Source organism: Branchiostoma lanceolatum, chromosome 1, assembly GCF_035083965.1.
Source record: "Branchiostoma lanceolatum isolate klBraLanc5 chromosome 1, klBraLanc5.hap2, whole genome shotgun sequence".
Lineage (NCBI taxonomy): Eukaryota > Metazoa > Chordata > Leptocardii > Amphioxiformes > Branchiostomatidae > Branchiostoma > Branchiostoma lanceolatum.
The window spans coordinates 41649444-41675691 of record NC_089722.1 but is presented as its reverse complement, the minus strand read 5'-3'; the positions used below and the strand labels follow the sequence as shown (position 1 = coordinate 41675691).

The following is a 26248-nucleotide window of genomic DNA, read 5'->3' as shown; positions in this document are numbered from 1 at the left end:
TCATCCAGTTTAAGACATGCCCTGTTCTCATCCTCATCAGCCACAGTAGCCCCGGGCATTTCTGTACCAGGGTCGGCTGCACCTGCCGTCGCCTCAGTCCCTTCTGTGGTGCCATGCTGGTTACCGGTAGTGGCGGTTTGTCCACTGCCGTTGTGAGGCTCTCCAAGATGAAGGCACACCGTGTTCTCCTGTACATTAAAGAAAGCTGTCATGGGTTTGTCTGCACCAGGGTCGGCTCCGCCTGCCGTTGCCTCTGCACGACTGTTGTCTGACGGGGCGGTTCCACTCTCCTGGGGAGGTCCGGCCAGATGAATGCGCTCCCTGTTCTCCACGACATCGACGAAAGTTGCCATGGCTTTGTTTGTTGCACGGTCGGTTGCGACTGACGTTGCCTCAGTTCCCCTTGTATTGGTCGGCCGGTTGCCGTTGTTCTGCTGAGGTTCACCCAGACCAAAGCGTGCCCTGATCGCAGACTTCCATTCCTGCACCGCCTCCGATGTTATGGTCAGCAACAGTGTCAGCAGAAGGCCTTGAGAAGCATTCAGCACAATGAAGATGTAATCGACAACGTTGCTGTTGACGTAAGGCAAGATGAAGCCGAGAATCCAGGTGAACCCTGTCAGGAAGGAGATACGCAGGTAGACCCAGGCCTTGCTGATGCCTGAGCGTGACTTAGCAGCATCGGCTATCTTAAAAGACCGCCGTATGGTCAGCAAGACAAAAGTGACCAAGACAGCATTGACCAAAAGGGCACAGAGGACAGGGACTCCAAACGCCACCAGACTTACCGTCGGGTTGCCGATCCAACAGCTCTCTCCGTAACCCACCCTGACTGGACTGACGAATTCCACAATCACTGTCACTACGACGATAGGCACCGGCATCAGCCAGGTATACAAGACGTACTTGTACAGTTTCGCCCTTTCTAGCTCGTCATTAAACGTCAGGAAGAGATCCAGGGCTAGAGCGTTCATGGATGTGAAGCCTGTCAGGAAAAGATAGTGCAGCAGTACTGCAAGCGCTGTACATACCGGTCCATGAGGGACAAACAAACGTACCACAAACATGACTTCAGCAGCTGCCATACTGACCATCATCTGAACCTTCAGCTTTTCCGGGACTTTTTTCCACTGGCCAGACCTGACAGTGTGGACCACGAAACCTGACACGGCTACGGCAGACACCACCACAAGACCCAGGGTTAACCAACCCTGGACAGGGTCCCGATTGTCGGTGGTTTGCGTGTTGTTCGAGAAGTACTGCAGTATGCACTCCCCGCAGATCGAAGCTGTTGTGTTCAGAATGGCCACCTGCTCGGCTGGACAGGACACGTTAGAATTCAGCAGGTGGACACTGCCATTGGGAAGGACATGGAACTCTTCCGCTGTGAACGTCACAGCGGGTTCGCTGCAGTTTTGTAAGGGGATAGTTTTGTTTGATGAGCCATGACTTCTGTGAGCGGACGAGAAATCCCGGCACGTGTCTACAAAGGGATCGTATACAGTGTCGGAGGGACACTGATTGGGACTGTTTTCATCACTCTCATAGGCACCGAAGTTAAATAGACGAGTTAGTGAGATTTCATACAGGCAAATGTCATAGGGACAAGTATCATCAGTAGGCTCTCTCCCATAAAAGGCACCATCACCACACCTAAGATGTGTGGTTGCCGTAAGGGAAAGTCCCTCACAAAGAGCGCAGTGCAGGTTTCTGTAGGTCTTATGTCTACTATGAACTGGATAGCTGTAGGACGTGCAGGCTGTTATGTCACAGTGTGCATTTGACGGATCGATCTCGGGGGAAAGACATTCCCTCCCATGGGGCGGATCGAATTCTATCGTATTTGTGCCAAGGCAACCCTCCACTTCTGTAAATGTTCCACCAAGACTACTGAGAATATTGCTGTAATCTTGTGGGGCTTGCGCAGAAGAATTTAGATGCCCAGAACACACCGAGGAGACCGAAAAAGACACTTCTGCCATTGTCACATTGTTACAGAGAGCACAGAATATGTTTCTGTAGGGGATTTTGTATGTATCATTTCCCCCAACAGGTATCCTGTAAACCATGCCACTGGGGTTGAAGGGATCCACTTGCTTGAGACACTGACCCCTTATGACGTCATCTGTCCATTCGTCTGGGCAGTCAGCAACCATCCAATAGGACAGCCATGTGATAAAGCCAGGCACACACTTCCACTTGAGATGGTAATAGTCAGGTGTTTTGAGAGCCACACTGTCTTGCCTGTGGTGGTTATAATAAAGTCGTAATAAGTCACATAATTCTACCTAAGGTATAATGATGCATTTCAGTTACGTCTGCAAACAGTGTCCTTACTGGTTTGTTGGCTAGCTTCAGTGCACTGTGGAACAGTAACAACTAGCCTCAGCACACAGTGAAGCAAATCAGTATTGCTCTGAAGAAATTGACAGACGGTTATCGAAACGTCGGCTCGTGTAGATACGTGGTTGTCAATAAATAACTTTCCTACTCAGCCATTCACCAACCTGATTCACGGAAACAATACTCATCTATTCGCCTGCAGAACTATCATAAGGTTTGCATTATTTGTATACCAAATCTATTGATATTCACAGTTTTCCTCTCAGCGTATTTTCGGTTCAAAAGAAGAAATCTACTGCTTCCAGATTGGAGATTTATCATGACTACTTACACGACATCTTCACAACAGTCGCTGAAAAAGCTGCAGTCGTCGTCACAAAAACAAAGGTTCTTCCTATCCTCATCCTTGGATTTACAGAAATAGTCATCCGCACATTCTTGTCCGATGACGTCTAGCGATGTAGGGTCTAAGAAGGACATGAGGCAGTAACAACTAATGAATGATCAATAGGCGGTAACTGTCTAAGTAGGGTATTCCCGTAAAACTCGAAGGTATCCAAAACCTTCCACAAAAAGCGTGCTGTCAACGTCTGCTAAGGCGTCTGTTATAAATGACAATATGACGGCATACATGGGACGGCATGTGCATTGATATCAAGTAGCGATGTTAGCTATAGATTTGCAGACGTAAGAATGTGTTGCTACAGTGGTCTTCTTCAAATGTGCTTACCGGCACATTCCATCACGTTGCAGTGGCTCCACCTCAATGTCAGGTCCGTGGTGTAGCACCAGGGCCGCTCCTTGTTGTCAGGGTTACGGCAGAAGTTTTCCTCCAGGCCTGCATCAGGATGAGCCTGTGGTGTGTGGAGATGGCGGTGGGGGGACTGGGAGTCCCATCTCTGACACTCTCGGTCTCCTGCCCTGTAGAGTAGCGACATACAGAATAACACATACGGCATGAGTCTAGATCTTGTTCTTGAAGTCAGTGGAAAACAGTATTCCATACCACACATGCACTCGGTCTGGAAGCAGTCGCATTGCAGTCGGATATGCATATGAGGGAGTCAGGAAGGATTCTTTAAAGGATCCGGCACGGGTAGGGTGATGGGTAGGTAAGAAAATGTGAGTTCCTACCCATGTGCGCCCGACTACTGCTGACGTTCACAACTCATTCCAGACCACCGGCTACAACGTACCACGATCTCCGGACCACTTACAAATTTGTAAGCATTTTGAAACATTCAGCTGGCACAGATGACCTGTTGCCAATCATGCAGGCCAGCTGCCAAATATGAACCATTTTCTGGTTGGGCTTAACCAAAATAGTATTAGGAATGAGTTTACCTATTCACGTTGCCTGTGTAACTCCTGCCGTTATCAATTGCGTAGAAGCATCGTGTTGGCACGGCTGGAAAAGTAAAACAGACGGGAAAAGAAACATTGGGTTATATGGACCAACCCTTGAAAAACTCATCTGTCCAGTTAATATATCAATGACATATGTACGCGTTTACTACTGTAGATACGAGTCTGAAGACCCAAATTAATCTATCAATGACATATATATGCAGATAAGAAGCGAGAGAGCATTATGGACTAACATCAAATAGAGATTCAAAAGAGATATATCACGTTATCTCAATGTTTATATATATTCATTGTATCCAAATATGCTGTATAACTAACTAACTAACTAACTAACGGGAGATAGTTTAGTCAATAGGAGTTTCAAACCAGTTACCGTCACAGGCGAAGACATCGTCACAGTACATCCACCTGATGAGGGGGTTGTTGGTGTAGCACCACGGCCTGTCCTTCCCGTCCGGGTTCCTACAGTAGTTCTGCTCCAGCCCTGCCGATGGGTAGGCGTCGGGAGTGTGGTTATGGGTGTGGGGGTACTGAGATGTCCAGAACTGACAGGATCCAGTTCGGTTTGCACGGCCCCTGTAGCTTGTCCCTTTGTCGTGTAGGTAGTAACATTCTGTGGGCATATATCGTTGCGTTGTAACTGTCGTGCATGATAAGTTTTGAAATAAAAGAGTATTGAAATTCCAGGCGTAACCTGCTAGTAGGTTAGCGTTTTTTTACATCTAACTCCCAAATCAATACAATCCTCTTAATAAGATTAGGATGTCGGATATGGGGAGAATGTGTCTCTATGTGTGTATGTGTGTGTGTGTGTGTGTGTGTGTGTGTGTGTGTATGTGTGTGTGTGTGTGTGAGTGTGTGTGCGTGCGTGTGTGTTTGTGTTAGTGCCCGTGTCCATCATTTTGTATTCTTTTAAACTCTGTTCACAGCTTTTCACCAACAAACGTCAGAGGCGCTTTTCGCGTTCCATTTTTAGCTTTGCTGTCACAGGAAATTTCCGCTAGTGACAATACCCTTCCCAATAAATAATCTACAATATCCTTTTTGATTAATACTTCACTACCATGCCCACTTGAATTGAGTTGTGAGTGATGACAGTGTATAAAAAACTCACCACAATTCTTCTCATCGCTGTTGTCCCCGCAGTCGTCTCTGCCGTTACACCGGGTAGCCGGGTGGAACAGGGCTCCGTTGTCACAGGCAGCAGCAGCTGAAGAATGGGGTATACATTGAAGCCAATCAGAAAAGTGTTAGATTATGCGAAACTCTCTTAGACCGACAGTGTTCTTAGTAAGTCTTGTTGCAAATGCACCCTAAATGCCACACATGTTGATGAAATGTTACTTTACATAATGTCCCTTTGTCGTATGTATATAATATATATGACAAAGGGACGTTATGTATATGTATGTATAAATGTTGTAGACCTGATTCCCCCGAGAAATATGAGGCCTCCAAACTTTTGTTAGTTTTGCTTAACAAACAAGGTTGTCAATGTACTCACTACAAAACTCATCGCTGCCATCGCTACAGTCTTCTACCCCGTCACATCTAGAATAGCGTTCACCGTACTCGCAGGGAATGTGGAAAGTGCTGACACAGGTCTTTTGCAAGTCTATGCATTGTCCATTGTCGCAGACCATATTGCCTTGTCGCTCGCCTGCGTTAAACATATACAAAAATGCCAGTGGCAATGTCACAATGTCGTAAGTATTACGGTGTTAAAAAAAAGAAATGCAGAAATGACATCAAAGAAACAATGCAATGTGATGTCTGTTCTCTGTGTCCATACTTACAGCAGTTCTGTTCGTCTGTGTTGTCTCCGCAGTCGTCTCTACCGTCGCAAACTTGTGTCTTGTTGATGGTGGCTCCATCAGGGCACATCTCTCTGTCTACATTCACAAAGATAGATTCAGAGAGACATAGTTGACTTTGTACACTGTGCACTGAATGTGAAGGTCGAAAGAATTCCTACTCGTTTCTTCTGCCAATTCAAACTGTAGATCAAAAGCTATATCTTTATCGCTTCTTACGTCCAGTATAACAATCTTAGTCTTTGTTCCTGATATCTGCAAGACCTTACGTCGACAAAAAAGGACTGTCGGACTGCTAGCGGCATCCTGTCGGGGCCCGCGGGGTCACTCCAGACACCGACCGACGTGCCGGCCGGACACCGACCGACATGCCTGTCGGACACCGACCGACGTGCCAGCCGGACACCGACCGACGTGCCTGCCGGACACCGACCGACGTGCCAGTCGGACACCGATCATTAATCGGGCCAAAACTCTCAAACAACCCGCAGTATTACCACAGTCTGTTTCGTCGCTCCCGTCATCACAGTCCACTATCCCGTCACAGATCACCTCATGCACGTCACAGTCGCCGTCCGTGCAGACCGTCCTCTCAACTCCGGAGCAAGCTTGACGGACATAAGAGGATACAGGTAAGGTATGGTAAGCAGCTGCGGCGTCAAAGACAATGTGCAAGATATATATTACACATCAAATGTTTGTGAAATGGTGTCTGGTCTGTTTATTTCAAAATTTCATGAAACATAGACACACTGTAGAATATGTTAATGTAAACAGCTTTCTCCCATCCAGCCTTTTTTCACTCTCGCTTTATGTTGGATCTCCATAGGATGTTATCTGTACTTAGTGTGGTTTAAATGCGAATGAACTTACCTTGAAAAAACTCCACCTCCATGATTTTGATATATTTGGACCCTAGTCTAGGATCTGTTGACGAGGTAAACTTCAGGCGCCAAAGCCGTCCTGTAGCGAGGAACCCACTCAGATCAAATTTCGGGGGAGTTTCTCCGAATAAAGCAGGGAATTGTTTCACAGTCTCAAACCGTGGTACCAATGATCTTGAACTTAAGATTGTTACATCCCGGGTTTGGGCGTACCACATGCGGACTCGGGAGAGAGTTATTGGGGTCTGTAGGTCAAAGGTGAGACTCCAGCTGTCCTCTTCTTCTGCCCGCCGCCAGCCGGTTCTTAGGTTGGAGTCCAGAACATAGCCGGCGACGTGCCGGACTCCATGGTCGTCCTCCCATTCGTCCGGTGTCACCCATGTCGGGTCGGTCTCCAACCAGCCACCTGCAGCCAACGACAGCCATTCATTGATATTTCATGTAGATATGTGTCAATTTTTTTGCCGAAAAAGGTTTGGTTAGAAGAGAAATGCTTGTTTCTGGTGGATAAATTTACTTCACTTTGAACTACCCAATAGATACCCCCAACTGACATTAACCGGATCCAATGCAAAATTCTGTGTATTGGGGAAATTAGTATACATTTGACAGATCGGACGGAGCTATATCTTCCTTACAGACATGTGTTGTATCCCGCTAGATACGACCGCGCAGCGAAAGATGACTTTGTACCTGACGAATCACTAAGAGCATTGCAATACCCTCAGATTGGGGTAATTTTTTTTGTTAAACACAATAGCTGTACAGAGAACACCAGTCATACAGTCCATCAATACATAGCCGCATGTGTTCTCTAAATGCTAGCAGGGAACGCATGGCCTGGGGCCAGTCCTACTATATAGCCAGGAGCTACATACCAGCATGTGCCCTATCAATACTAGCAGAAAAAGGGACGGCCTGGGGCCAGTACTACAATATAGCCCGGGACTACATATCAGCATGTGCCTTATTAACAATAGCAGGAAAAAGGACGGTCTGGGACCAGTACTACAATATAGCCCGGGACTCCAAAGCAGCATGTGCCTTATTAACAATAGCAGGAAAAAGGACGGTCTGGGACCAGTACTACAATATAGCCTTGGACTCCATAGCAGCATGTGCCCTATCAATACTAGCAGGAAAAGGACGGCCTGGGGTAGCCTCCATAGCAGACTCTGAACCCACCTTAATGGGGGCTAAATAATACACCTTTTGCAGTCAGCCCGTAACCATCAGCCACCCCCGTAACCATTCTAGCCGGCCGATAGTTACAGGGTTGGCTTATGGTTACGGGTTGGCTGCAAAAAGTGTATTATTTGGCCCCCAAAAAGCCGGGTTAGAGCCTGCAACGGAGGCTAGGCCTGGGGCCAGTCCTGCAATATAGCCCGGGACTACATAGCAGCATGTGCCTTATTAACAATAGCAGGAAAAAGGACGGCCTGGGACAAGTACTACAATATAGCCCGGGACTACATGCCAGCATGTGCCTTATTAACACTAGCAAGAAAAGGAAGACCTGGGATCAGTACTACAATATAGAGGAAGGTACATCTACTCCCACCCTCACCAGCCTGCAGCGAGCGGTGCCCCCAGAACCTGAGAGCCGAACCACAACCCAACACGAGCACCTGAGACGCAGCGGGCCTCTGGTTTATAGGGGCCCTCGCCGGTACGTAACTAGTACTTTGCCTCGAGCAGTACATGTTAAACTGGCATATTCGAAGTTCAGTGGTATTGTTGGACTGCTTTTTCCTGCCGCAACACCTTGGGGTACGTTCTGCCACCCTCCCTGTTTTGTCTTTTCTCAGCAGTAACTACACACTGATCTACCACTGCTGACAATAAGTGCTGCTACCACAAAGGAAGCCACAACTCCCTCCACTCCCTCCAGGCAAGCTTTAGCGAGCAGAGCCTGCAGGGAGTGGAGCCCAACAATGGCGACCCAGGGGATTTTATGGTATACATCCGACTTCTTCCGGAGCTTAAAAACTGCTAGACTCCCTATGGATACTCAACTCAAAGAACATCTTTGTCACCTAGGAGTTTTTCATTCACGGTGTCGCCCACGAGGACGACGAGCCGGTAAGAACGTCAAACATACTATTCCGACCATTATAGGGCACAGATCCAAATCACCAAGACACCCGGAATTGTTATGCAAATTAAAGAACCTGTCGCCTGTAAACAAGGTGAGCAACAGCCACGCTCCAATTAGTCGGTCAGTAGGCTACGATATATCCCACTGCCGCCGCTTCAATTCGCTGCAGAACATCAAAACCGTGTCCACACAACAATTGTCAAAACCGATGCCACCTACCATTGTATGTAATGCCAGGTCATTGTGCAATAAGGTGGATGACCTCCAAGGTGTACTTTTATTGAACAAGGTTCATAAAGCGTTGATATCGGAGACATGGTTCAGCCCAGAACTACCACCCGACCTATGGAAATTCGACAGTTACCAACTTCAACTTCAACTTCAACTTAATATACCCCCAGATAACCCCGCGAGGGGCAAAGTAGGGGGGGGAGGAGGTCCCAGGCTAAGGCGGGCAGGCCTCCAGCCTGGCGCGGAAAGACTCAACGGTGGGAGCCGTAACAACCGCGCCAGGCAGGGCGTTCCACTCGGGTATGGTGCGAGGGAAAAAAGAATATTTAAATGAGTCTGTTCGGGCGTAAAGTGGTTGGAATTTGAGCGTGTGGCTTCCCCGGGTGCGCCCCTGAGCTGGTTTCAGTAGACTATCTGTATTAATATTGATGTGGTTATTAACTAGCTTATAGAAAAAGGTGAGACGGGCGTTCCTCCTCCTTTCAGAGAGAAGGGTCCACTGCAGGTCATTGAGCATTTGTGTCACGCTGCTAGTCTGCCGGTAGTCATTCAGAGTCACTCGGGCGGCCCTGCGCTGGACGGCCTCCACCGCCTGTATCCCTTTGGTGGTGTACGGGTCCCAGACGGTGGCACTATATTCCAAGTGGGGCCGCACCAGCGCTTTGTAACAAGTGGCCTTGACCCTAGATGGACAATGGGTCAAATTGCGCCGAATGACCCCTAGTACCCTGCCGGCTTTGCTAGTGGCGTAGTTGATATGGGTGTCCCACCGCAGATCATCGGACAGTTGTACTCCAAGATAGGGGTGGGACTTGACACCGGTGAGGGCTTCTCCACTTAGGGAGTACTGAGTTAGGATGGGGTGCTTTTTACGGGTGATATGGAGGATGTGGCATTTAGAGGGATTGAACGACATAAGCCAACGATTTTGCCAATCTGTTAGTGCATCAAGATCAGACTGTAGACCTTGTGCGTCAGAAGGCGTGCTGATAGTTCGATAAATCAAGCAATCGTCGGCAAATAATCGAACGTGTGAATCTACGGAGCTGGGGAGGTCGTTAATGTACAGTAGAAAGAGCAAAGGGCCTAACACTGTACCCTGAGGGACTCCAGAGGTGACCCTGACAGCTTTAGATGTTCCGCCGTCAAAGACAACCCTCTGGGTTCTCTCTGTTAGGAAGGCCCTAAACCAAGACTGAAGAAGGTCAGAAATGCCGTAGTGCTCGAGCTTGCTTAGCAGCCGCTCGTGGGGCACGGTGTCGAATGCCTTGCTAAAGTCAAGCACCGCGACATCGACCTGTTTGTTATGGTCAAGATTGTTGGCCAAGTCTTGGAGGGTGAGTACCAGCTGGCTCTCACAGGACAGACCCTTCCTGAAACCGTGCTGCGCCGGGGACAGAACGCCATGAGTGTCAAGATGTTTCATCATGTGGCTGTGCACGATGTGTTCGAGCACTTTGCCACAGACCGATGTCAAAGACACCGGCCTATAGTTGTATAACTGTTCTCCAAACCACCACGAGAAGGCAAACAAGGTGGAGGAGTCGCTGTGTATGTCGCAAATGAAGCCCAGGCACATGTGATTGACATCCCAGTCCCTCCGGAGCTTGAATGCCTATGGGTAAAGGTAAGGCCAACACGTCTTCCTAGAGGAGTATCAGCCATCGCCGTCTGTGCTGTGTACTTCCCACCAAATTCACGTCATGGCACAACACTGATCGACCATTTGACCGACTCAATAGACCTACTAAGAGAAAAATCGCCTGACATCGGTATATGTGTAGCAGGTGATTTTAACAGACTGGATATTCATAATTTACGCCAAGTGGTGAACATACCAACAAGGAAAGAGGCTACGCTGGACCTAGTTGTCACCAATGTAGCCCACCTGTACGAAACGCCTGGTTCATTAAGCCCCCGTCACAAATCAAGAATTTAGCTCGGCCGACTTGTCGGCGAGCTCCAAATGGCGATTTTCGGGCGAAGTACGACCGACGTCCTGTCGATTCCACGGGCATCGGGCGAATTTTCGGAGCTCGGCCGACGTTCGCGTGTCACTGGAAGCTGCGCTTAAATTCAGCGAGGCCTCGGCGACGATTTTTGAACTCGCACAGCTCGTCAACAGTTTGCCCGTAGCTCGCCCGAGCAACGCCCAGCGCTCGGCCAATATTCGGACGGGCATCCGAGGATTTTAGACCCGATTTTTGGTCGGTCGGAGGTCGCCCGAACTCTTCGACCTCGTGCGAGCCTCGCACGGGCTTTGCACAATAATCGAACGACCGTCGTCAGTGTTCCGGCCGACTCATGTCAAGTATGGCGTGCTTCGGGCGAGCGTTGTACTGGTGTCGATGGGAGCTTGGACGGGCTCCGGCCGAACTCCTTCTTGTTTATAGATGAAAGGTAACGACAGTTTGGTTTATAACATAAGATGATAAAAAAATATTTGATATCAACTAATACTGATATAAACTTGTCAAAGAATGCTGCCAAACTTTTCTAATGAAAGACAATTCAATTGCAACGTTAAATTTTCATTGAAAAAAAAAATTTTATAAATAAAATGTTGACACCGAAGACAATACTTCCTGTTTCTTTTTTCGTCTTGGTTTGGATGTTCCAATTTATGTATCAATGAGCTGAGGCTTGACTTTTGAGTCTTGACTTGACTTCCTGAGTTTTTCCTCCAGAAAATGACTAGCTGAAAGTCCACTAAGTCATTTTAGATCTATGTTTGTCTGCCGAGGCACGCCCAGGCGTCGGCAGGGCTTCGATAGGCTTATCAACGGTCGGCCGAAGCTCGGACGGCGTTCGCCAGAACTTAGGTCGATTTCCATTTGGTGAAAATGTTTGGATCGGGGTTAAATGACTGATCTGTTGACTTTTTGGCTCCCTCGCTAGTATTCAGATTGGTTTATGACAAAATTCCTGTTTAGGTTATTATTTTCAGTGTGCCAACCCACTTCACTCATGTCCTACAGATTTGCCACAACTCAGAACGTAAAGTTGGTCCAAATTTGAGCTTGTTACCAGGTCAGTTGATTCTGACTTCTGCCGTGTCGAAGAGATGGTACCGTCTTATGTGGGATTAATGATTATTAGTGTTCGACGGACGTCGCCCGAGCTCCGTTTAATTTGTGACGGGGCAGGTTTTCAGCGAAAAATACGGTCGACGCTCGGGCGAATTTGAAATTCGGCGAGCTTCCGGCGATCTACAAAATCGGCCGATGCTCGCATGAATTGTGACGCCGGCTTTACCGCCTATTGGTCACAGTGATCATAATGTTGTCATTCTTAAGTCCAAGACAAACACCCACACCAATAAAACCGTGACAAGGTCCGTCCGACCTTTTCCTGACTCAAAAACAAGGGCCTTTGGCCAATGGATTACTGCCTACGACTGGGAACAAGTATTGAACGCCCCGGACACTCAATCAAAAACTGATATCTTTTATGACATGATACATAGCAAACTGAATGAATATTTTCCTACTAGAATGATCAAAATGCACAACACAGATAAACCTTGGGTCAACCCCTGAGATAAAGAAACTTGTAGAACTGAGGCAAAAAACGTTTGCCAAAAAAAAAAGCGCCTGGCGCAACCTACGAAACAAGATCCAAAGGAAGATTAAGAAAGCCAAGAAAACGTTCTATCAGAAAAAAATACAAGCCCTCCGAAAGAACAATGCCTCCCAGTGGTATCGGGGAACAAAAACCATGCTAAACACACGCGGCAAGGAACTCACACTCCACGTCGACGGGATACAACCCGAAAACACCAAAGCCACGACTAATGTAATTAATGACGTATTGTCCCAGGTAACAAGATCACTTGCACCATTAGACTTAGAACAACTACCTACATTCCTCCCTCAACCATGGGAAATGTATGAGAAACTTAAAAGAGTCAAACCGGGGAAAGCTGTGGGCCCCGATGGTCTGGCCACTAGAATTATCAAAGAATTTGCTTGCGAACTAAGTTTGCCAATGACAGACATATTTAATGCCACACTTAAAGAAGGACATGTACGAACGCAATGGTGCCAAGCCAACATAGTACCACTTCCAAAAACATGCCCCCCAAGCATCAACGAACTACGGCCAGTTTCTCTAACGGCAATCCTAGCCAAAGTAGTAGCGAGCATCATTTGCGCGTGGGTACTCAAAGACATCAGCCCCAGCATGGACCAACACCAGTTCGGTTGCAGAAAGGGGAAATCAACTACCCACTGTCTTGTAGATATAGTTAACATACTTGCCAAAACATCAGATCAACCAGGCTCAATAAGCACACTTGTCCTTACAGATTATGCCAAAGCATTCGACAAGGTCGACCATACAATCGCTATGTCGAATATCCTGAGACTAGGGCTACGTCCTTCCTTAGCCAACTGGTTGATCGGCTTCCTGACGGATAGGAGTCAACGAGTGCGTTACAAGAACACCTTCTCAGATTGGACGACCACTACATGTGGACTTCCACAGGGGACTGTACTTGGGCTGATTGTCTTTCTAGCCCTGATCAATAGCGCTGCCGAACACGCGGCCTCCAGGAGATGGAAATTCGTCGACGACCTAAACTTAGTCGAGTACCGCATGGTTGGGGATCCTCCCCTTTTACAACAGGATCTCGACGACCTCGGCAAACGGTCAGCCGAACAGAATATGAACCTCCACCCCCAAAAAATGCAAAGTAATGTTTTTCTACTTCTCAAGATCCGTACCACAGTTACCCTCGCTGAAAATCGACAACTACCCCCTAGTTCAAGTCAAAGTGGCAAAACTTCTGGGTCTCCACATACAAGATGATCTAAAGTGGACTACCCAGGTCGACCACATGGTTAAGAAAGGAAACCAGAGACTTTTCTTTCTGAGGAGACTTAAATCATTCGGAGTAACCAGAGATGACCTTGTCACCATTTATACGAGTTTTATTCGTCCGACCTATGAATACGCAGTACCGGTCTGGCAACCTGGTATAACGCTGTCCCAGAGACTTCAACTTGAGAGGATACAACGTAGAGCAGTCAGAACTATCATTGGGACCCACTATACAACCTACTCGGACGCTTGCCTCACACTGGGTCTCACGACGTTGCAGCAAAGACGCGACTACCTCTGTGAATCTGTCGCCAGAAAGCTACTCAAAATAAACTCATATCTCCAAATCAAGCCAGCTTTAGAAACAAATTCAGTACGAACGATAACATGTTTATCTTAGATTCACTTTTAAGTAAATATTTTTCGGAAAATAGACGTCTTTATTCGTGTTTTGTTGACTTCAAAAAAGCCTTCGATTCCATTTGGAGAGAGGGACTCCGTTAAAAATTGTTAGATTCGGGAGTAGGCGGCAATTTCTATGCATGTACTCCAAACCCCAGACATATGTCAAAACATCGTCTGGTTTAACGCCATCATTTGCAACTTAGAAGGGTATTAAACAAAGCTGCAACCTTAGCCCTACATTGTTTAATCTTTTCATAAACGACCTTGTACATGTACTTGATAATACCGAATGCTCACCGCCCTCCCTACATAGCTTACTCGTATCGTGCCTTCTATACGCAGATGATGTTTTTTTTTTCGAGTCCGACAAAGGGCTGCAAATTGCCCTAGATAGATTAAAAGACTTTTGTACAAAATGGAAACTTCAAGTCAATCTAAAGAAAACGAACGCTATTATCTTCAACAAATCTGGCCAGTCATTTCCAAAAAACAAGCATTCTGGTATGGGCAAAACACAGGAGATATAGTCCACTCCTACTGCTACTTGGGCCTGAATATCACCTCACCAGGCAGCTTCTCCCTTGCAAAAAAACAACTTTCACTCAAAGCATGTAAAGCTATGTACAGTCTTAAACCCCTCAATCGTTCATCTGTTTCTACAAAGTGTTTACTTAGAAAATTTGACTCTTGTATTAAGCCAATTCTTTTATATGGATGTGAAATTTGGGGCACCGAGTCTATAAATGACAGCTCTCCAATCGAAATTTCACAACACCGCTTCTGTAAAATATACTTGGGGTTTTCAGAAATAGTAGTAATTTAGCATCTAGAGCAGAACTGGGCCGATTTCCTTTAGACTTAGATATATCTGTTCGTTTGATCCATCATTGGCTACGCTTGCTACAGATGGACTCCGAAAGACACCCATTACAAGTTAATGCCCTTTTGTTTCAATATAATTCTATAACAAATAGCCGTTACGGTAGAAGAACCTTATTACAACGTGTGAAAGAAATATTAGATTTTAGTGGAAACTCCTGTCTGTTGTATTCTTGCAATTCATCCAGTGACATTAAGTCAGTTTGTACTATGATAAGGTCCAGAATTACCGATATGTACACCCAGACTATCTGTCATAATTTGAGTATGGATATAGTCAAGCTAAGGTTTTATAAGGCATGCAAAACATCATATTCCATGGAAAAATATTTAGAATTAGAGCCAATCCTCTAAACAAAAAGTTACCTGTGTGCGAAAGAACTTGTAAATACTGCATGTCAAACACGGTGGAAGACGAAGCACATTTTATTTCAAGTTGCCCGTTCTACGATGAAGAAAGAAAGGCGTTGTTTAAAGAGGCCACCAAAATCCATCCAAACTTTCTCCAAAAGAAAACTACTCTCCTGTTAACATCACAAAACCCACACATTACAGAAAAAGTGGGAGCATTCGTCTTTCACTCTCTCGAAAAAAGAAGTCAAACCCAAATAAGATAGAATTTAGTGTAAGTATTTTAACTAGAATAGTCACATGCTATATTGTTACCAATTGTCTGGACGTCCATCCATGTTTCAAGTACTTGCAATTAGCCTAGTATACGGGCAATAAACGTATTTTATTTTCAATTAATACTAGCAGGAAAAGGGGCGGCCTAGGGCCAGTCCTACAATATAGTCGGGACTACATACCAGCATGTGCCTTATCAATACTAGTCTAGCAGGAAAAGGGAAGGCCTTGGGCCAGTCCTACTATATAGCCCGGGGCTACATAACAACATGTGCCCTATCAATACTAGCAGAAAAAGGGACGGCCTGGGGCCATTCTTACTATATAGCCCTGGGGCTGCATAGCAACATGTGCCCTTTCAATACTAGCAGGAAAAGGGAAGGCCTGGGGCCAGCCCTACTATATAGCCTTGGACTACATACCAGCATGTGCCTTATTAATACTAGCAGGAAAAGGACGGCCTGAGTACATCATTTGTACTATTCATAGCATCTATGGCGTGATATATATATATATGCACAAATCCTTTATTCTAAATTTAAAAAAAGTCCTGTTTATGTTTACATTCAAGTCCATGGTGTCCACGTGCGTTACTAAGGAAAATACAGTATGCGCAAATAAGCACAATGTAGCATCCCCATAGTTTCTACCAGACTGACTCCGCTGGCTGCTGGGGAGAATAATTTGCCAGGGGAATTTCGCTACCAAAGGGGTTGACTGGCCGTGCTCCGGAGGGAGAAATATTAACCTTACCGTGGACTCACTTTTCCGGCCAATTATTCCCTATATTTGCCGAATTCCAAAATCCGTACCTCCGTGGGATGGCCAGGTGGAGGCTAGTATTTCCCTATAATCATGACTTCAGTATTCTACAGATTGACATGGATATCTAGTTGCTTACCCGTTAGCGCAAATGCACCTGACAGACAGTGGCACAGACCCCACAGCAGGACCAGAGATGTCCCGGTGGGCGACAGGTTTCCCATTCTGCAGAAGGGTACTGAATGACACCGTCGCAGGATTGTTGTTCGTACAAAAACCACCTTAGCGTCCCATGTCGAACGCTCATATCAACTGTCACCGTGACGGTAGCTGAAAAATGGTACCGGTAGCCTTCACAGCAGGCACCTCGGTGGTATTTTAGTACTGCCAGTTTTTCAAAATAATCTTTCTTGGGGACATTCGCTGGCCGCTTTAGCCGAGGCTAGACGAGTGTAACGTGTGGCATTTTCATTTGCAGTTTTATGTGCATCTCGTTTCAGTCACCTGGTGTACACCTCATGAAATATTTGTTGTTGTTTTTCTAGATCGTCTGTCGGAATCTGTGTATATGGCTTTTTTGCCACCTGAAATCTGTTAAACTTCCCACATTGACCTCCCAAAATCATTTGTAAACTTAAAAATGCATCTGAAAAATGCTCTGTACACTGTGTTTGTATTAAGCAGGAACGACGAGTAAAAGTTCATTCGAAGAAAGTTAACAAAAGTTCAAAATGGGGATCGTTTTCAAACACAACAAAATATATTTATTTTCATTGATAAGTTAGGGCAACTGAGTTCTTTTGTCGATGATATGACAGCGACAGAATTCTTGCAGTTAATTAATTGTCACCCATTCTGCTGGGTCGTTACCGCTCTGGCGTAGGAATATCAAACCCCACCTGCTCGTAAAACAAATTATGTACAGAGCCGTGCCACGTACCACCCAGCACTTCGATTCTTGATTATTTTGTCACCCTAAACCACTGCGCCATGGTAGGCCCAGCGGACCGGGGATAACATCTACATTTCCCCCGAAAAGCCGATCATGGCGACCGGCTTGCTTCTGTTCGTGTGCCTGCTGTCCATCCGCCATGTCGGCTCAGACGGAGGGTGCCCCTCAACTGCATTCGCATGCAAAACTACCGACGACTGCATTAGCCTTGCAGCAAGGTGCGATGGCCAGAGAATAGATTGTCCCGACGGCTCCGATGAAGAGTGCACAGCTCCAGAATGTTTGTCCCCCGATGTTTTCGGCTGTGACGCTCGATGCCTCTCTCTCGCCGTGGTATGTAATGGGATGAATAATTGTCCTGACGGCTCAGATGAGGAGGATTGCTTGAATAAAGACTGCCCCTTACCCAGCTATTTCAAGTGTGAAAGTAGTGGAGTGTGTGTCGGGCCTGAGTGGCAGTGTAACGGTAAGGATAGTTGTGATGACGGTTCAGATGAGAAAGATTGTTTGACCAAAGAGTGCCCCTTATCCAACTATCACAAGTGTGAAACTACTGGTATCTGTGTCGAGCCTATGTCTCAATGTGACGGTTGGTATGATTGTGACGACGGTTCAGATGAGGAAAATTGCACGGTGTGCCCTTTGCCCAACTATTTTGAATGTGAAGGCGGTTACTGGTGTGTCCCTCCATTGGAGCAATGTGACGGTTGGTATGATTGTGAAGACGGTTCAGATGAGGAAAATTGCACGGTGTGCCCCTTGCCCAACTATTTTGAATGTGAAAGTGGTAGTAAGTGTGTCCCTCCATTGGAGCAATGTAACGGTTTAAATGATTGTCCAGACGGTTCAGATGAGGAAAATTGCCCAAGCAAAGAGTGTGTCGACCCGACCTATTTCAAGTGTGGAAGTAGTAGGTTATGTATCCGGCCTGAGTGGCAGTGTGACGGTGCGGATGATTGTGCAGACGGTTCAGATGAGGAAAATTGCACAAGCCAAGAGTGTTTCGACCCCGCCTTTTTCAAGTGTGAAAGTAGTGAACTATGTGTCAGTCCTAAGAAGCAATGTGACGGGTGGGCTAATTGTGAAGACGGTTCAGATGAGGTAAATTGCACAAGCAAAGAGTGTAACAACCCAAGCTCTTTCAAGTGTGAAAGTAGTGGAGTATGTCTCAGTCCTGAGTGGCAGTGTGACGGGCGTGTTGATTGTGGAGACGGTTCAGATGAGGAAAATTGCACAGTGTGCCCTTTGCCCAACTATTTCAAATGTGAAAGTGGTGGTGAGTGTGTCCCTCCATTGGAGCAATGTAACGGTTTAAATGATTGTCCAGACGGTTCAGATGAGGACAATTGCCCAAGCAGAGAGTGTGTCGACCCAAAATATTTCAAGTGTGAAAGTAGTGGAGTGTGTGTCCAGCCAGACTGGCAATGTGACGGGTTGGATGACTGTGACGACGGTTCAGATGAGGAAAATTGCACAAGCAACGAGTGTTACAACCCAGACCCTTTCAAGTGTGAAAGTAGTGGAATATGTGTCAGTCCTGAATGGCAATGTGACGGGCTTGTTGATTGTGGAGACGGTTCAGATGAGGAAAATTGCACGCTGTGTCCCTTGCCCAACTATTTCAAATGTGAAAGTGGTAGTTATTGTATCCCTCCAGAGCGGCAATGTGACGGGTGGAATGATTGTCCAGACGGTTCAGATGAGCTCGAGGAAAATTGCCCAAGCAGAGAGTGTGTCGACCCCAAATATTTCAAGTGTGGAAGTAGTGAAGTATGTGTCCAGCCAGACCGGCAATGCGACGGGTTGGATGACTGTGACGACGGTTCAGATGAGGAAAATTGCGCAAACAACCGATGTCCTCCCGGGTACTTCATGTGTGAAAGTAGCGGAGTGTGTGCCCGGCCTGAGTGGCAATGTGACGGGTGGGTTCATTGTGATGACGGTTCAGATGAGAGAAATTGTTTGACCAAAGAGTGCCCCTTATCCAACTACCTCAAGTGTGAAACTACTGGTATCTGTGTCAGGCCAGAGTGGCAATGTAACGGGGAGAATAGTTGTGAAGACGGTTTAGATGAGAGAGACTGCACGGTGTGCCCCTTGCCCAACTATTTCAAATGTGAAAGTGGTAGCAAGTGTGTTCCTCTAGGGGAGCAATGTAGTGGGTGGAATGATTGTCCAGACGGTTCAGATGAGGAAAACTGCACAGTCCAAGAGTGTTTCGACCCAAACTATTTCAAGTGTGAAAGTAGTGGAATATGTGTCCATCCTGAGAGGCAGTGTAACGGGAAATTTGAGTGTGGAGACGGTTCAGATGAGGAAAATTGCACAGTGTGTCCCTTGCCCAACTATTTCAAATGTGAAAGTGGTAGCAAGTGTGTTCCTCTAGGGGAGCAATGTAGTGGGTGGAATGATTGTCCAGACGGTTCAGATGAGGAAAACTGCACAGTCCAAGAGTGTTTCGACCCAAAATATTTCAAGTGTGAAAGTAGTGGAATATGTGTCCATCCTGAGAAGCAGTGTAACGGGAAATTTGAGTGTGGAGACGGTTCAGATGAGGAAAATTGCACAGTGTGTCCCTTGCCCAACTATTTCAAATGTGAAAGTAGTGGTGAGTGTATCCATCCATTGCTACGATGTGACGGAGGTCATAATTGTCCAGACGGTTCAGATGAGGAAAAGTGCACAGTCGATGAGTGTCCCATGCCCAACTTTTTCTGCGAGCCAGGTGGTCCCTGCATCCCTGACACGAAGCGCTGCGATGGTATTGGCAACTGTTACCAAGACTTCGACGAGAGTGGCTGTGGTAAGCTCACCTTTTTACAACTGACATTATATTGTTGGATACCACAGGTAAAGATGATCCTCTTCTCCTGCCAAATGGATTCATCTCGGTCGTTCCTGGGCTTAACTTGGTGTAACATTTGGCACAAGGGTGGAGTAGGCAAATAAGCTCAGCTTATATAGGCTTTTGACATTTATCTTTTTTAGATGTTGGGCCATTTTCAGACAAAAAATGTATATTTTGGGGTTCTTAGATGGCATGGAGGTTCACTTTACACATATCAAATGGACGCAATTAACTATGGAAGACTTAGTCACCAAAAACACAATTTGTATCATTTTTTGTATCCTCTTGGTAAAGGGGTCCGTCAGGCCTTTTACCTTACCATTGTGCTGTAAGCATGAAATACTTTATGCAGGATGTCTGAATAATTGAACTTACTGTAAACATCTCAACTGTTTGAGTGAATAACCCTAGTGCTATGGAAACCAGGGGAGAATAGAAGCTGCAAGAAGGTTTAAGCCTTTCTTGTAGCTTATTTTTCGCCTGGTAATGACAGGAGTATAGGACAGTAATTTGAAATGTTGCTTTTCATTTGTTTTTCTAGCAGGTATTTTGGGGCCTCTTCGTAGGAAATCGTGCTTTTTTTCTGTGGATCTTTGTTCTCCCAGAAAAAAGAAACATTTTTATCCCTAAGAAGCTAAAATGACCTTTTGAAAAGTTTAGGAAGTTCCTTTTTTGCCCTTCGGTGGTTCATAAATTTGTGATTGCATTCTTATGTTTTAGCAACAAGTTTGCTAGTATAAACCTACGTATTTTAGTTTTTTGCCTTTTTAGAAATAGCTGGTATCAAAGATCTAGTGAAGTGTACCCAAACGCATCTATTGGTGTGAACTTTGGACGTTAAATGTTGTACAGTGTGCACCAGTGTCGAGTTCCGGTGCGAGACCAGCGGCAGCTGCGTGGCGCCCTCGGGAGTGTGTGACGGCGTCACCGACTGCGACGACGTGTCGGACGAGCTGCTGTGTCGTGAGTGCCAAACAAATTACTAGGATGTATACAAGCATGGGTTAGATAGCCTGAGACCTACCTACCTACCTACCTACCTAGTCCCTTGACCTCCGGGTCGTTGGGGGAACAAGGTAGCAGTGAAGATGGGGATCTGTCTCCAGGCTCGTCTGTTTCTTGCAGCAGCCAGCCTTTCAGACAGGCTAAGGGACGTCCACTCTGCGATGTTTTCCTGCCAGGATTTCCTCTGTCGTCACCTACGGCGACCTCCTTCCAGGGTGCCCTGCAGTATGGTCTTGGCCAGGTTGTCGTAACGTGTCACGTGGCTGAACCACTGAATCTTACGTCACTTGACCGTTGCTAGCAGTGGTTCCTGAGACAGCGTGGCACAAAGTCCAAATATGTAGGAACCTCCACGATAGCCAACTTTTAGAAGCTTAATTGGAAACCTTGGTTAGATGTGATGCTCAAGTCTACAATGGTGTGTAGATATGCTTATCATCTCCAATCGAAATTATGTGTGGGCGTAGAAATAGCTTCCTTTCAATGGGGTACATTTCTTCAGAGTCCTGTGTAGAGAAGGGACTGTGGCAGTGTGACAGCGGTGAATGCATCGAAAACGCCTCGGTGTGTGACGGAGACAAGGACTGCTCTTCTGGGGCAGACGAAGAAAACTGCACCGGTAGGCTCCTAAATAAGCAAGTTATAAAGAACTAAATACCTTGTTGTATCGTTCTCTTGCCCCGTAATGTCATTGTTATAAGGTCTTAGACAAGAATGAACAAGGAATTTACAACAGTTCTATATATCTCACGGCGGTATAAGGTTTTTGAACTTGAGATCAGAAGTGTTTTGATAGCCATTTACTAAACACCGCTCACTGTTTGGCACGATGTCAACAGCTGTAAGAGTTACTATTAAGCGTTCGCACTAACTGACGCATTCATAATGATGCTTTATGTCCGTAGAGTTGAAACGACTCAACATCCGTGTTGTTGATTTTGTCAATGATGTTGTCGCTGTCGTTGTTGAAGATCTATTGATAGCACGTACTCTCGATTACTGGCAGGTCCCTGCAATGGTCTCCAGCTCGAGTGTGACGGGAGGTGCCTGCCGAAATACCGCGCCTGTGACGGGCTGGAGGACTGTTCGAACGGGGAGGACGAGATCAACTGTACCGTTGGAGGTAGGAGTCGACGCTTATCATACAAACACTTAAAGGGAAGATGTACTTTTTAGAAGGATTATGTTTGTATGTAAGACTCAAAACACAGTTTTGATAAAACTCCACCCACACAGGTTGCAGTGCTAAGCAGTTCCACTGCACGGACGGTGCCTGCCTGTTGGAGTCTCAGCTGTGTGACAACCTGACGGACTGCAGTGGAGGGGAGGATGAGGACGACTGTGGAGGTAGTTAGATCAGCTTTCACTTTGCACCAGACACAACATTTACTGTATATTAGTGTAAGACAGTGGGCTTTACAAAGGTTAAGGAATGATTCCTCAATTGTACTGGGAAAGCTTCTTACTTTAACAGGTACTGCACATAAAGTGTCACTGCTTACATTTTTCTCACAGATGTCCCACCTCCCGGATTCCCGCTTGGTTTGGCGAGTCGGTACATTCCCGATGTTTACGTCACTGCCAGTTCCGAGTACAAGTCGGAGTTCGCCCCATCCCAGGCTCGACACACGCCTCCGACTACACCAGGATACTGCTGGGTACCGAGTTCCGTGGTAGACCAATGGCTTCAGGTAACTGGTGTACAATGTTTCTTTATTGAATCTTAGATCATAATTGTGAAGAATTTGCTCTGTTACGTAGCACTAGCAAGCTGAATGGCACAAATATTGAGCATCTGTTTAATATGAATGTTTGACTGCAGGTCTACTTTGGCAAGACGACTGACATCACCGGCGTGGTCATCAGTGGAGGCGGTTCGAACTGGGACCTGGGCAGTTGGGTGACGTCATTCACCTTGGCCTTCAGCATAGACGGTGCGTCGTGGGTACCCTATAGAGGCAGCAGCAACAGCGCGCAGGTACGAACTAACAAAGAGTCTGTCTTGTCTAGTCAGGCATGTTGGAAAGTACGTACAAGTAGTTCAATGGAGATTTGGCACAACCTATCTCGAAAGGTCATATGTCCATTCATTTTTATTTATGGACCATCTAGCAGCTGTAAGGGAAAACTGTTAAAGACTTCAGAGATAAACTAGAATGGCAACATTTTTGGGAAAATGCAGAATATTCCCCTCCCATTACCTACACCTCAAATATGACATCCTTAGCATTGACTGGAAGGATATGACGAAGTTTCTGCATAAATTATGCAAAGGAGGTCGATATTAGCATAATTTATGGCAAGGTGTGTTCGGCCTTTCCTAAAGGTACCTACATCTCAAATATGACATCCGTAGCTTTTATGGTTAGGGATATGCATAAATTATGCATAATGCACTAATAAGCATAATTCATGGCCAGGTTTTCTGACCTTTCCTAAAGGTACCTGCATCTCATCCGTAGCCTTTACAGTAAGGGAAAAACAAGTTTATGCATAAATTATGCAAATGAGGTCCACATTAGCATAATTTATGTACAGGTGTGTTCACCTCTCCTAAAGGTACCTACATCTGAAATATGCCATCCGTAGTCTTTACGGTAAGGGATATACATACATTATGCAAATGAGGTCCGCATTAGCATAATTTATGTACAGGTGTGTTCACCTCTCTTAAAGGTACCTACATCTGAAATATGCCATCCGTAGTCTTTACGGTAAGGGATATACATAAATTATGCAAATGAGGTCCTCATTAGCATAATTTATATACAGGTGTGTTCACCTTTCCTTAAGATACCTACATCTCAAATATGACATCTGTAGCTTTTATGGTAAGGGAAATACAAGTTTCTGCATAAATTATGCAAATGAGGTCCTCATTAGCATAATTCATGGCCAGGTGTGTTTACCTTTCCTAAATTTATCTACTTCTCAAATATGACATCTGCAGCTTTTACTGTAAACGCAACACAAGTTTTTGCATAAATTATGCAAATGAGGTCCTCATTAGCATAATTTATGTCCAGGTGTGTTCACCTTTCCTTAAGATACCTACATCTCAAATATGACATCTGTAGCTTTTACGGTAAGGGAAATACAAGTTTCTGCATAAATTATGCAAATGAGGTCCTCATTAGCATAATTCATGGCCAGGTGTGTTTACCTTTCCTAAATGTATCTACATCTCAAATATGACATCTGCAGCTTTTACTGTAAACGCAATACAAGTTTTTGTATAAATTATGCAAATGATGTCCTCATTAGCATAATTTATTGTCAGGTGTATTCACCTTTCCTATAGGTACCTACATCTCAAATATAACATCCGTACATTGTAACATAAGGTTCATATAACTTGCTGCAATACCATTAGTACAGCTACCACCGCACATCTACTTGGTTTTTGGCAGAAGAAGAAGAAGAAGAAGAAAGAAGAAGAAGAAGAAGAAGAACAGGCAAGCAAAAACAGTATATCCCCCTTCCCACTGGAAGGGGAATATAATAAAAGATACAGTGTGATCATCTGACCCATAGAGATATAACAATGGCCTTGCACTGTGCAAATTCGTGTAAAGGTGCGTCGTGGGTACCGTATGCCGCGGGCAGCAACGTCGTGCAGGTATGAACTATTAAATGCCATGTAAGGGTCCTGCATGACCCCAACCGCTTGTCTGTGCCGACGCGGTACCGCGTACATGCCATGTAAGGGTCCTGCATGGCCCCAACCGCTTGTCTGTGCCGACGCGGTACCGCGTACATGCCATGTAAGGGTCCTGCATTACCACAACCGCTTGTCTGTGCCGACGCGGTACCGCGTACATGCCATGTAAGGGTCCTGCATGGCCCCAACCGCTTGTCTGTGCCGACGCGGTACCGCGTACATGCCATGTAAGGGTCCTGCATGACCCCAACCGCTTGTCTGTGCCGACGCGGTACCGCGTACATGCCATGTAAGGGTCCTGCATTACCACAACCGCTTGTCTGTGCCGACGCGGTACCGCGTACATGCCATGTAAGGGTCCTGCATGACCCCAACCGCTTGTCTGTGCCGACGCGGTACCGCGTACATGCCATGTAAGGGTCCTGCATGGCCCCAACCGCTTGTCTGTGCCGACGCGGTACCGCGTACATGCCATGTAAGGGTCCTGCATGACCCCAACCGCTTGTCTGTGCCGACGCGGTACCGCGTACATGCCATGTAAGGGTCCTGCATTACCACAACCGCTTGTCTGTGCCGACGCGGTACCGCGTACATGCCATGTAAGGGTCCTGCATTACCACAACCGCTTGTCTGTGCCGACGCGGTACCGCGTACACGCCATGTTAGGGTCCTGCATGGCCCCAACCGCTTGTCTGTGCTGAAGCGGTTCCGCGTACACGCCATGTTAGGGTCCTGCATGACCCCAACCGCTTGTCTGTGCCGACGCGGTACCGCGTACATGCCATGTAAGGGTCCTGCATGGCCCCAACCGCTTGTCTGTGCCGACGCGGTACCGCGTACATGCCATGTAAGGGTCCTGCATGGCCCCAACCGCTTGTCTGTGCCGACGCGGTTCCGCGAACATGCCATGTAAGGGTCCTGCATGACCCCAACCGCTTGTCTGTGCGCATGCTGACGCGGGTCCTCGTAAAGCGCAACTTTCCGACGCGGCTCTGCGTACATGCTCGGTAAAAGACCCAACATCACCTTAGTGAAGGGCCCGACGCATGCCGTGAAATCTTGCACAACACCACAAGGCACCCGACACGGCTTCACCGTGATGGTCCGACACGGCCCAGGGCGTTTGGCTGACCTTGCCGGCGTTTCGCGATGTTCTACACGACCCCGACACGGCCACGGCCAAACGCCGGGACATGGCACCCGACACGGCCTCGATGGGCTCGACACGACACAAAGAGCTTTGTTACGTTCCCTTCAAATTCTAATGTGCCTGACTTATGGTACCTTGCCTGGACCTGACCCTGCTTGTTTTCTTGCACAGATTTTCGAAGGAAACCGAGACCGGTACAGCAAAGTGAGCCGTCCTCTCCCAGCTCCCGTGACGTCACGCTACATCCGCCTGTACCCGACAAGTTACGAAGGCTGGGTTGCCATGGTGATGGAGGTTTACGTCACAAATGGTTAGTCTGATGTAGTTACCATTCTGAAATTTGTATCTGTTTATATGTACCGTTTATTTTATAACATGGCAATTGTCTTAATTCTTGTGA

General features: G+C 46.6%; 1 protein-coding gene across 1 annotated transcript; it reads left to right on the top strand.

Moving 5' to 3' along the window:
- Positions 1–17277: 17277 nt before the first annotated feature.
- On the top strand, positions 17278–22213 carry LOC136426793 (low-density lipoprotein receptor-related protein 1B-like). Its single transcript, XM_066415518.1, has 4 exons — positions 17278–19987; positions 20885–20995; positions 21540–21656; positions 22044–22213. The coding sequence occupies exons 1-4, from the start codon at positions 17278–17280 to the stop codon at positions 22211–22213; spliced, it is 3108 nt and encodes a 1035-aa protein (XP_066271615.1).
- The last annotated feature ends 4035 nt before the right edge of the window (positions 22214–26248 follow it).